The sequence below is a fragment of the Dermacentor andersoni genome, chromosome 7, assembly GCF_023375885.2.
Source record: "Dermacentor andersoni chromosome 7, qqDerAnde1_hic_scaffold, whole genome shotgun sequence".
NCBI classification, from domain to species: Eukaryota; Metazoa; Arthropoda; class Arachnida; order Ixodida; family Ixodidae; genus Dermacentor; species Dermacentor andersoni.
The window spans coordinates 58,567,515-58,580,163 of NC_092820.1; the positions used below are offsets into that span (position 1 = coordinate 58,567,515).

General features: G+C 47.8%; 1 protein-coding gene across 1 annotated transcript; it reads left to right on the forward strand.

The window, feature by feature from the left end:
• Positions 1–10,290: 10,290 nt before the first annotated feature.
• Positions 10,291–12,312, forward strand: LOC126534881 (neprilysin-1-like). Its single transcript, XM_050182099.2, has one exon. The coding sequence runs from the start codon at positions 10,291–10,293 to the stop codon at positions 12,310–12,312; it is 2,022 nt and encodes a 673-aa protein (XP_050038056.2).
• Positions 12,313–12,649: the final 337 nt, after the last annotated feature.

Genomic DNA, 12,649 nt, shown 5'->3' on the forward strand with positions numbered 1-12,649 from the left:
CGACTCCACTACGAGACATCACGACCGAAACAGTTGCGAAAGCATTTGCTGCTACGGGGGTACCGCGGTACAGTTGCCCTTTGGGAATAAATACTGACCGAGGCCGAAGCTCTCTTTTTTCTGCCCTGGCAAGACTGGTCGGCACGCGCCTGCAAAATCCCTGCGGCTTCCCACCCGCAGAGCAACGGCATGCGCGAGCGTCTTCACCGACAACTGAAGGCGTCATTCGCCGCCACGCTCGACCGGCAGCACTAAGTGGAAAGGCTACCCCTAGTACTACTGGGGCTGCGAACAACAACCAAGGATGACCTCGGAGTAAGCGCAGTCGAGATGCTCTATGGATCAGCAATCTGCGTTGCAGGCCAGCTTTGCGCACCCAGCAAAGCACTCCGCCAGCAGCGGCGCAGCGCTTAGAGAGGCTACGTTCCTGGCTCGACCAGCATCGATATACACCCCGACGAATCGTCCATGGACAGCCTGTGCTTAGTTTTCTGACAATGGCAACAACCACGTTCTGTGGCGCGACTCTGTCAAATCTTCGTTGACTCCTTCCTATGAAGACTCCTTCGTGTGGTTTAGCGTTCAGAGAAAACCTTGAAGATTGTCGTACGCGGCAAAGAGACAGTGCCGTGCGACCGCCTGAAACTCGTCTATTTTGAACATTAACGCGTCATTCCTCCCGCCATTCACACCTACACCTCCGGCATTCTAGAGGGGGGGGGGGGGGGGGTTGACCTGTAGCGGCCGTCAGTCACTGTTATTTGTCCCCCGCTTGTATGAAATTCGGTTACCTCGCCTGACCTCCACGTGGTGGTCATTGCCCCTAGTCTTACTTGAGATGTTAGGTTGCTGCCCGACAGGGACGCCACCTTTGCCACTCAGCAAACCTGTTCTCGTGTGGAATAAAGCCAGTGTTCTTTTCGTTCTCAACCTGCCAAAACATGTATTACTTGTTTCCGCTAAACCGAGCTCCCAAAAATTTCGTTAGTACTCTCACTGAAGAGTTTCCAATAACATACTAGAGGGAACTCTGGCGCTGCAGTTGTTAAGCCACTATGGGAATGATGGGAAATACATGGATTTGTCTGATCTTTGTGCTTATGGATTCAGACGTTCTAATGGCTTTGTTTATTACGCTTTATATGCCTTCATTGTAAATTTCAGAGCAAGATATTCTCTTTGAAGATCGCAAGACGGCGCGAATGCGCGCATTTGCTACGAATTGCAACGATTGAGCATGTCAAGGTGGTCAAATTGAAACGCGCCAAGAGTCTCAAGGCGCTGGCATGCCCGCGATAAATTCCTAAGGGCGTTTCACATAACTTTTCGACGCATGCTGCCGTGGTAAATTGTTTCAATATCAGGCTTCTCTGCTAGAGTTCCTGTGTTCGAATCCTGCCGTCGGACAATGTAATGTTTATTTAATCATATATTACGCAGTACATGGATAAAAATAACGAGCTCACAAGCTCACAAAGTCGCGAAGCCGTTTCAAGCTAGAAGGACGAAGTTCATCACGCAACACATGCACTTCCCATAATTCCCATGGCGGGTCAACCACTTCATTACAGCTCCCGTAGACACTAGCACCGGAGTTCCTCTAGCAATTATTGTATGAAACTCTGTGCTCTCACCGTGAGTCAACCGTGGCACTGCAAGTGCGGCCATTGAGGGAAAGGGAAGCCAGCATCACGAGAAGGCGCCAGCAGAAAGAAAATAAAGCTAGTTGTCACCGAGATGCTGGGGCGAACGCCTGTCTCATGGCTGCGCGCACGTCCCTACAAATGTAGTGGCGGGAGAAAGGCAGGAGCGAGTCGATAAAGCCGTGGTCATCACAGGCAAAGGCAACCTCACGAGATAAAGCAAATGGGCAGAGGGATACGGTACAAAAGGATACAGTGCAGTTCGGCTGCGTAGGCTAGGTTACATTCGCCACCACCCTGATCTAAATGGGATGCAATTACAATATCATCATCTCTAGAAAGCCCCTAACCCCTTCCGTGCTGGTGTTGCCAACAGAGGACATTTCTTGAAATTTCCACACAATTCATGAAAGGAAAGTGAATACAAAACGTGAAACTTTTGACGTGAAGCCAGCATAGTCTTGGGGTAATTGCCAGAAGTGTATGTCAAGTGATGGGATACAATAACTGATCTGCACAAAACTAAAAGTAAGAAAATCAATACTAGCAGTACTACACCTCTTCACCTAAGGTCATCGTAAGGGCCAAACAACTTGGGCATCTAGCCTGATAATTGTATTGTACAATAAAAATACGCTAAATGGTAGCTCAGGAAAATACATGAGCAAAATGATTTTCGCGACTCCTATAATAACTCATTTGGCGGTGTACGAATTTGACGCCATCAGGGCTCAATGGTTATAAAATTGAGATTGGGAGTATTCAAATTGTTTACTTTGGCATGTATGCGGAAGCGTTTTATAGAAGCATATGGGGCATTTTTGTTGAGTTTTGTGTATTTACCCGTTAAGAACTGTTATTTATGTTAAAATGTGATCAAACACCATAGGACGTCCGGTGTATGCAGATACCTTATCAATAAAAACAAAGGAGAAAATGGAGTGCCCCAAGGGAGTGTTTTAAGCACGACCCTCTTTGTTGTTAAAATGAATTCAATCGGTAAAATAATTCCAAGGTCAATTATGTATTCAATCTATGTCGACGATCTTCAGATAGCTTGCACGTCCTCAAACATAGCAACATGCGAAAGACAAGTGCAGTTAACAATAAATAAACTTTCAAAGTGGGCTGACCAAAATGTTTTCCGGTTTCCCCACAGAAAACAGTGGCCATCCTTTTCTCACTAAAACGTGGCCTACCGACAGATCCTATACTACACCTGAACGAAGCAGAATTGCCGGTAAAAAATGAACACAAATTTCTGGGCATAACTTTTGACAGAAAACTGACCTTCTTGCCACACATAAAGAACCTGAAGAAGAAAACCTCCCAATCATTAAACATATTAAAGGTGCTTTCACATAAACGCTGGGGGGCTGATAGGACCTGCCTTTTACACACCTACCGCAGTATAGTTCGCTCTTGCCTCGATTATGGTTGCATAGTATACAACTCAGCTCGACAGTCCTACCTGAAGCAATTAGATCCAGTTCATAACTCCGGTCTGCGCCTTGCAAGTGGGGCATACAGGACGTCACCCATAAATAGCCTATATGTCGAATGTAACGAACCAGCCCTCGCAGATAGAAGAGCCATGCTCACATGCACATATGTCCTAAAAACCCGTTCACTACCAAAACATCTCTGCTACTCCATAGTTACGAAGTGCCCGTCTAAGCAGCTTTTTAACAACAAACCGAATGCGACGAGACCCCTTATTCTCCGATTTGAAGAAATTTGCCAGGAATTAGGTATCCTAGGCACACTGCCTGATGTTGCCCAGAGACCCGAACCACTGCCACCTTGGCACACCTTTTCCAGTGTAGGTGACTACACACTGACACATTTTCATAAAAAGCAAACTCCACGTGAACATATAATACAAGAATTTTTGGCGCTAGACAAAAAGTACAAAGGACACACAGCATTTTATACTGACGGTTCTAAAACATCACTTTACGTCGGAAGTGCTGTAGTGCAAGATAAATGGGAAAAGGTAGTCAGGTTGCCTCAGTGCACGTCAATTTTCTCAGCCGAATGTCATGCCATTTCGGTGGCTGTATCAAAAATAGTCGAGATGAACATTCAAAACAGCATTATATACACGGACTCGCTGAGTGCAATAACAGCACTCAAAGCCAGAAACGTAAGGGAACCTTTAATAGGAAATATTATTCATAACATAATAACCGCTCAAACACAAGGACACGAAATTAAGCTCTGTTGGATACCAAGCCATCACGGAATTAGAGGCAACGAGAGAGCTGACGCGTGCGCCGCTCAAGCCTGCTATAAGGAGGTCAGTACTGTAAATATACCCTATACAGATTGCATGAAGTTAGTGAAAAACAAGCTGAAAGAAAAATGGCAGTGTACATGGAATAGCGAAGAAAATAACAAACTACATTTAGTAAAACCTATTCTAGGAGAATGGCGATCATGCAGGCATCAGGAACGTTTTATAGAAGTAATTTTATGCCGCCTGCGCATCGGACACACACACCTAACACATAACTTTCTGCTGACAAAACAAGAGAAACCCTTATGTGAGAAATGTGGAGATGAACTCACTGTAAATCACATTTTATTCTCGTGCACACAACTCGAACGGCTAAGGAAAAGATATTTTACTGTATTTTACAATGAATGCATTCCCTTTCATCCCAGTCTGCTTTTAGGAGATAACCCACTTGTAGGAACTTCATCTCTTTTTAGTTTCTTGAAAGACGCAGCGATCCTAAACGAAATATAATATATCACAGAACTACTAATTCTAAAAATTATTACCTAGTTTTTTCACGCATCTTATGATGCACCTCACCCATTTTCTCAGTCCTGAGAAGAAGGCTGAGGTCTTCATTTGGTCTGTTGGGCTCCTCAGCGTCCTTGTCCGGACAAGGACTTTCGCTGAGGATACCCAATTTTAGAAATAAATTATACCATGTGTTTGGCGCATGATAGCCTCAGTTGCTTATGCGCCATAAAACCCAATACAATACAATACAAAGGAGACTCATTTGACCGGTAGGCCTAACCTGTTAGCTAGGTGTAAAAGAACCTGAAAATTGCTTTGAGTAGCTGGGCCTACCAATACCAAGAACTCAGAGCTAACCGGGACGGGGTCAGGATGTCTGATCACCTGTGATAAGCTTTTCATTTTTATAATTACATTTTCTTGTTTGAACTTTACAAGAGCAAACATACTGACTGCCGGAAATAAAATCCAACTTTTCACTCCCTACAATATATTATACAAGAAAGTTGTACATTTTTCTGACTACATCACGTGTTTATTCAGAACGTTTGAGCCCTGGTGACGCCACTTGATGCCATATCCGTAATTTTGTTAGATATTGTAAAATAAAAATTTTCATTTGTGTACCGTGCTTCTGAAGACACTTTCACACTAAATATATCAAGGGAAAAATAATCTCTGCCTAAAGGAAAACAAAAAACAGGGCCTAAAGGGTTAAACACACGCCCACGTCCTGCACATTTCTCGTTCAATCGTATCTTTTTGTTTCCTCGAATATATGAATGCCTTTTATTTTTATTTGTGTAGGGTTGTGCTTGCATATGATGTCCGTCTCACCCGCCCCCTTTTGTGGGACTTCGATATATCACAATCTGTACTGCTTAAAAAAAAGATGCCACACGGGCCACAGATGTCCTCATACCGTTCCGTTTCGACTTGTGTGGTACCTCTAAACTTTGATCTCTTCACGCTGAATAAGCTGCGATTTGATTTAATTCCTACTTTGCAGATCTCGAACCCCATAGGCGCCTTCTTCAGTTTAGCAAAATGGTCCTCCAGTGGCACATCATCGCAGGTGGCGCCGAGAAGAACCAGCAGCGCGAAAGGACAGGTGCGTTTTTGTGGCGCTCATCGAGGCGGGTGACCTGAAGGTCACTTGTTATGCACATGCGGCCCTAGCGAACGCATGCTCCACATTGCTTAAAGTCGAGCACAATGTGGCTTTGGCTGAAGAAGTTACAAATCAGTAGCGCATACTATAGGGAAGCAGTCTTGGGAAATATGCCGGACTAGTAATTATCTGTGTCTCATTTTATTAACAGTCCTTAAATAACCACAGCAGACCACACGCGCACCTAGTCGTTAGCGAACCTGATGCTGTTCCCAGCGCATTGCTTTAGAGATTATCAGCGCGCCGTCGGCGGCGCTTTCGCGCCCAGATGCCGAAAGCGCACTGGTGCTGCGCTGGTTCTCAACGTAGAGAGAAGCACAGAGCAAGAATTAATTTCATGTAATGGTTCAGGAACGCGGATGACACAAAGTGTAAGACTGCAGGAATATATGTACTTTAATGTTGTGAACCCAGCAGCAAGGGTCTGGACTGGGGGCCTCTGAATACCTAGCCACTTTATTAAATAACGTTTTCTCTCTTTCGCTGGACAGGGTATGGAAAAAGAGGTCAAGCTAAAGCTGAAAACCAAGTATATTGTAATTGGAAATACAAGAAGCCAGCAAGGAATCTATTAAATTCAGTAGTATTTAAACGGTAAACGCGAGACAAATGCGTTTGCATTACGTCCCGCCTGTTTGAGGCCCCGGATCCATGATTAAAACCGCACTCACTACATGCAAGGGGCGATTCAGGAGCTCACTCGACACACGTCTTGTTTCTCCATGGAATGAATCGTAACTGAAGGTGGTCTGGATCAGACCACCGTCCCTTGCACGATATGACAAATAAGTTCTGCGAAAGCCCGCAAGGTAGAGGAAAGTACATGAACGAGAAAAATTGCCCCCTCCCCGAATTGTAGCACGAAGTTACAAAGGAGACCCATACACGTTTCTCAGAGAGAAAGCCTCGCAGTTGAAGAAAAATTCGTCCTGGTTCGAATCCCGGACCACGCCGAATTTGCGCGCACTGTGGTTGTCCATGTTGTGCGAAGCATTTTGTACGTACCCGACTATCCAGCATTGTTTGGGATTCCGCACACCGTCGCCAGATGAACGAACGTGTTGTGTTTGTGAAAACTGAGGAGTTGCGTGTTGTGGGTCGGGGCCGCACGTGTTTGTGACGCCAGCAGCGCGGCGAGGACCAGGTCGAAGACCGTCGTACGGCAGCGAGGGCATATCTGTGCAGGCCGTTCGGCGTGAGCTTACGACATGGCGATTGCTTCGGTTATACGCGGGTAGCCGACGAGCGTAAGCGAGATAAATACGGTTTGAGACGTCATAAGGAGCTGCGTGACGCATACTGGTAGGTACCCATGGCTTTGTCATGTGGCGTATGTTAAAACGACGATGGCATTTATACTCCGGCGAACAAGTGTTAAAACATGAGAAACTTGGGCGAACTTGAAGTTGGAACAACACCGCAGTTTCTAAAATAGCACAAACTGCTACAGGAAGTGCTCAGGAAAATGCCTAGGTGTGGGATAAACTGCTTCCTAACGCGGCCCTGAAACCGCGAGTTGGCACAAGGAAAGAAGGCGAGGAAGCGGCACCTGGCTAACGCACTGAGTATTTCAAAAAGCTGGCTGCCTGTGAAACTAGAGAATTATACGTGCGATTGTGAAATAGCGCGTAGAAAGATAGCAATGTCATTTGTCCAGAGTATGACAGCATTGTGCATGCATTGGAAAAGGTTAAAAAACTGTTCGGTAAGCGGAAGTGCGGTGAATTGGGGAAAATGCCTGGGGTTCTGGCATGGTGACTGGCTTGGGATGCCAGATATTTTCGGTGACATCAATTTTGTTAACACACCGGTGTAATATCTAGAGGCACCCTTGCAATACTACAAGGACAATGAACCGTACTGGCAAGAACAGTGGACCAAATCACACGGTAGGACAAGAGAATGCAATGGTTGTAAATGGTCAATATTTTCCAGAGCAAGTGCCGGTAACTTGCTTCCGGTCAGTAAAACTTGGTACGTGTTACAGGCTCTTCATTGCTCGAGGGTTAACATCCAGAAATTTCCCCGTCTTTTTGCATTGTTCGTGTGGGAACACAAGGGAACAAGAACAAGTCGGACAAACCTCTCTTTGCGCCAGATAATAATCTGTTTTTGTCCTTACGTAAAAGTCCTTGCAAAAGACCCTTTCCTATGCACAATGTGGCAGCTTCGTCTGAGCAAACCACTGCGGTAGATTGTCGTATCCGCGAATAATTTGCCAGCAAGCGTATATGACTTTTTTAAAGAAGTAGTTCTAGACGGTCTGCTCGATTTTCCGCTTGAATATTTGGCTGCTGTGACATGAAAAAGCTTGCACAAGGCCCTGTGTGATGTTATACTTCTTGTACCTTTGAATAGGTCAAGGTACCCTGTAGGACGAGGGAAACATGTACTTAAGAGGGTAAATAAAGTGATGGTACCTGCAAGAATGAAAACATCTTTTCCCCAACTACATAGATGTACGCTTGCTGTCAAACCTTGGATGGCAGAAAAGGGCATATACGTGTCACGGGGAACGCACTGCATAATATGTCGAAAAGAGGAAACGACAGAGCATGTGTTCCTCGATTGCATGGACGCCTTGTTTCTACGGGACCTTCTGTGGCGTACCAGTAAAAAAAATTACTCTCGGATACCCCAGGCATTCGGTATCTCCCTGTAGAAAGTAAGAACGGGCCACCAATTGATCTAATCATGCTGTTCGTACTCAATAGCATATGGACGTGCAGGATGGTAATTCTGCACGCCGATGTGGATGCCCGTTCGGCGCGTCAATACTTGAGAGTGTGACACGTTTAGTTGAAAAAAATAAAAAATAGAGGTTCTCCAGACTGGTTAGCCCATGGAGAGCTGCTCTTACACATAAAACTCTTTTCAAATGTACGCACTGGTCCCAGATGAGCTGGTGTTCTTTTAACGCGGCAAACAGGCAATAAAGAAAAAAAAAAGAAAGAAAGAGTGATCGCTATGAAGTGCTTAGAGCACATGGCTGCTATGCTCCACGGCAGAAGTTAAATTCCACCATCTGTCACACATTATTTTGCTTTTATTAAAACGAGGCGAGAAAGAAACCTACCTACCGCAAAGTACCAAGAATGACGCAAAGATGCTTCGGATTAAGACTATTTGGAACAACTTCAGAATGTCTTGAGCTCTGCAGTATTAAAGCTCTAGGCTCCTTAGCAGCGTATTTCAAGGCGTTCTCCGTGGACAACGCACAAAGTTATCAAACAAGTGCTAATTTGATTTCTTCTTAAGGCTTGCTGGGGAAATGAAACATTTGTCGTTTAATGACTAGACGCTTTATGCAGACAAAGCTTCGCTTAAATATAGTGTTTGTAGAAAAATAACCCAGGACGCCTACGCACTTCTTATGAGATGTGCATGCGAAAGCATTATCCAATTGAGCGCAGCTGAGCGGTCCTTCGAGTTATGAACAGCTAGCGGGCAAGCGACCGTGTTGAGACGCTTGGCCAACACTTCCTAGGTGGCACAAGGCCGGTGCACTTGGATCCGTGCCTGAGGGCCATAGAATCTACTCGGGATGTTCCCGAGTATGCGGCGGTGATTTTGACGTCACCGCTTTCAGCACGCCGGGCTTGGCAATCGAAATTTTTGTCCAGTTAGCATGACGTCATAAAGCAGAGTGTACAGTCCCGCTATCAGAAGCCTTGGCACGTTTTGATTGGGCCTTACCGAGGCGCAGTTAGAACGCAGATGAGAGCTTGCGCGGGCAATGAACGTAAGGACGACACAGGCTTGACGTGGCGTCACAACAACGCCCTCTCCCCTCTCGCAACACCTGTCGTGCTATGGCAGCCGCAGGTGTTCCCTTTCGCTCGCTGTGCTCCGTCCAGGCTTGCTCGTGACCTGGCGTCGCAGCCAATGGGAATGTAGGTGCCATCTTTCGCTTGTCCAGACGAGAGACACCGGCTTTTATCTTCAATGGGCAATTTCATGCTCTCGCTTAAAAAAAAATATGGGACTGGGTTAAAATTCAAAGTTTCAGGTGAATTGGGAGCACGGTATTACGCATGCTGACGTAGGCGCCATTGCGTCACTTGTGGGAATTCTTTCTCTCAAGGAGCGGGTTTGTATTTCTCGTTGAAGCTCTGCATACGTATATGGGATACCCTCTTATCTCTAAGTGCGCACTTGTTACCGCGGGGGCTTTTCTTGCACGCTGTCTCGAATTCAATGGAGCATGCGCAAAATCTGCTGGGGTTGGGCGCACACCTAGTGAGAAAGCTTTAGAAGAGTTTCGACGAAGTTCTAAAAGAGCCGGAAATACATCTTTGTTGGAAAAGCGTTTCGAGTCAAGAACGAGGAGCGCACGCTGGGCGCTGAGGCATTTTATATTTTACCAAACTGCTTCACCGGAGCTCGACTGTGCAGCGTCGCAAAGGGCCTTCCTCTTCCAATGCTACCTTTGGAGGCTTATTTTGCCAGAAGTCCACCCTGTATCCCTTGTTCTCGCTGAAAAGAGTGCGTAACATTAACGACGTTCAAATGCAACGCTCATTGTTTGTTTTTCGTACCGGCCTATGGATGTGACGTTGTTTGAGGTCTTTGGCTTGGCATTAGCGCGTGGTTGGACAAAGAGGCTCTCAAATTACTGTGGAGCTTGGCGTCTGACGTTCTACATGCCTAGAGCCATGTTTTAAATATGTTAACTTCTCTCGCAGCACGTCGAAGCGAGTGAGAAAGCTCAAGAAAAGATCATGCACCGCGGCAAGGTGATCATGCTGGTGGTCGTCCCAGCACTGGCCCTCTTGATAGCCGCGATCGCAGGTTTCATCTACATGATCACCCTGGAAAAGCCCCGAAAGCGCGTGGACACGTGCAGGAGCGATGACTGCGCTGCCTTTGGCCAAGAGCTAAGCGCGGCCGTCAACTGGTCGGTCAACCCGTGCCAAGACTTTCACGCGTTCGTGTGCGGCGGATGGAGTGACCCCAAGCGACGAGAGACGACCGAGTCGCGCATGGTGGCTGCCGCCTTGGATCTGGCGATCGGGGAAGCTAAAGCCGACTTGACGTATCGCAGCAAGGCGACGCAGTTCTTCGAGAGTTGCACCATGGCCGGTAAGTCGGCGCAGGAGAACCTGAAAGAATTCGCGGATCTCCGGCACTCCTTGGGCCTGCCCTGGCCCGAGCAAAAGCCCAGCGGCGCAACGCACCCACTCGACATCATGGTGAACCTGGCGCTGAACTGGGAAATGAACTTCCTTTTCGACCTCGGCACCATTACCGTAAGGAATTCTACCGCGCTGCTCGTCTCCCGCGGTCGCCTGGATGCCGTGTGGGAGGAGAAGTTGCGAGGTGTCAGGACAATAGAAACGTACGAGGATTACGTGAACGCTTACTACCAAGTCCTCAACACCAACAGTGCGCAATCTGGCGTGGGAGCAGCTGACCTCCTCGGCATCGAGACAGCCTTTGTCAACGCGAAGCTCGAGTTCCTATACGACGCTCCTCGGCAAGAATGGTTCGAAGTGGCCGCCCTAGACTACAAGACGCCGTCTGTCTCGGTGGGCTCGTGGCTCGCTCTTCTGAGGAAGCACGACAGACAGTTCGTATGGACCGGCAAGGACACCGCGATCGTCGAGGATAGCAACATATTGAAGAGCATCGACAAGCTGCTGAAGGGCATGGACCACGGCAAGCTGATCATCGGGCTCTCGTGGATGTTCATTCAGACGCACCTCTGGGCTGTCTACGGGGCACCTTCGCTAAGATTCGGCGGCATCTACAAGAACCTGACACAGATGAAGGAGCGTGGCTGCATGGAATACGTCGAATCTCGTCTAGGACTGCTCGGCTGGGCGACGACGCTAACCAAGCGCTTCCGCACGACGGAGAACCGACTGCACATCGCCAGTTTCCTGTATCGAATCAACGGGCACACGAAGAGCCTAGTAAACAAGCTCAGCTGGATGGACCAAGATAGCAAGCAGATGGTCTTCTCGAAGATGGACAAGATGACCCGCACCATACTGCCAGGGGACAGCTTCTTCGACGCTAAGAAACGCGATAGGCTGTACGCCGTCTTTCCTGAAATGCGCGGCAAGACCTTCATGACGAATCTAGTCAAGACGTCCGAGATCTACCGGGCGCTGCGCAACCACAAGTACTTCGCGGACGTGTACAGCGTTCGCATGTTTCCCCGGTTTGGTCGCGAGCGTTACCTCTACATGCCAGACTTGATGGTGCTCGCGTTACTGAACCTGAGCCCGCCAATGTACTACAAGGATGCGACGCTAGCGGTGAACTACGGTGGCCTAGGCTCCTTCGCGGCTCGTCAGATGGCCAGGACATTCGACGATATCGGCGTAAAGGTGGACGACTTGGGCAAGCACCGAAGGTGGCTCGGAGCCGAGGCTGCAGCAACACACGAGATGAAGGCTAATTGCAACGTCCACTCCGGCTCGGACAGCTCGCTGTGGCGCCCGATGCGTGCGCTGCCCGTCATGCCCGGGCTGGAGATAGCTTACGAGGGCTTCTCGGCGGCCGTGTCGGTTGGCTTTCGAGGTCTGGACGACTTCAAGGTGCTTCACCTGGAAGCGTTCACAGACTTACAGATCTTCTTCCTGGCGTACTGTTACGCAGTGTGCGCAAAGCGGCCGCAGACCATGCGCGATGACTGCAACGTTCCGGCCAAGAACTCGCCCGTTTTCGCAGAAGTGTTCCACTGTCCCGCGAACGCGCCCATGAATCCGCCAGACAAATGCACTTTTTTTTACTAATGAACAATGGCGGCAGTTGTAACTTTTTTAACGAGCGAACGCCGCCCACGTCGGAGAACAATGGCACAGCGATGCAAGTTTAATATGAATGACGTCGTAGCATCGCGGAAGCTGCGCGCCTTAAAATCGAGTGACGCTGTGGTAATTTACATAGAATTTCATACAATAATTACTTGAGGGAACTCTGGCCCTGCAGTCATTGTACCACCATAGGAATGATGGCAAGTACATGGATTTGTCTTATCTTCGTGGTTGTGGATTCCGACGCTCTTGTGGCTTGGTATATTACGCCATCCTATAGTAATTTTCAGCGGAATGTATACTCTTCAAAATGCAG

Bases quoted from the DNA above. Each gene is read 5' to 3' on its own strand.
- LOC126534881 (XM_050182099.2), top strand. From the start codon at position 10,291: ATGCACCGCGGCAAGGTGATCATGCTGGTGGTCGTCCCAGCACTGGCC.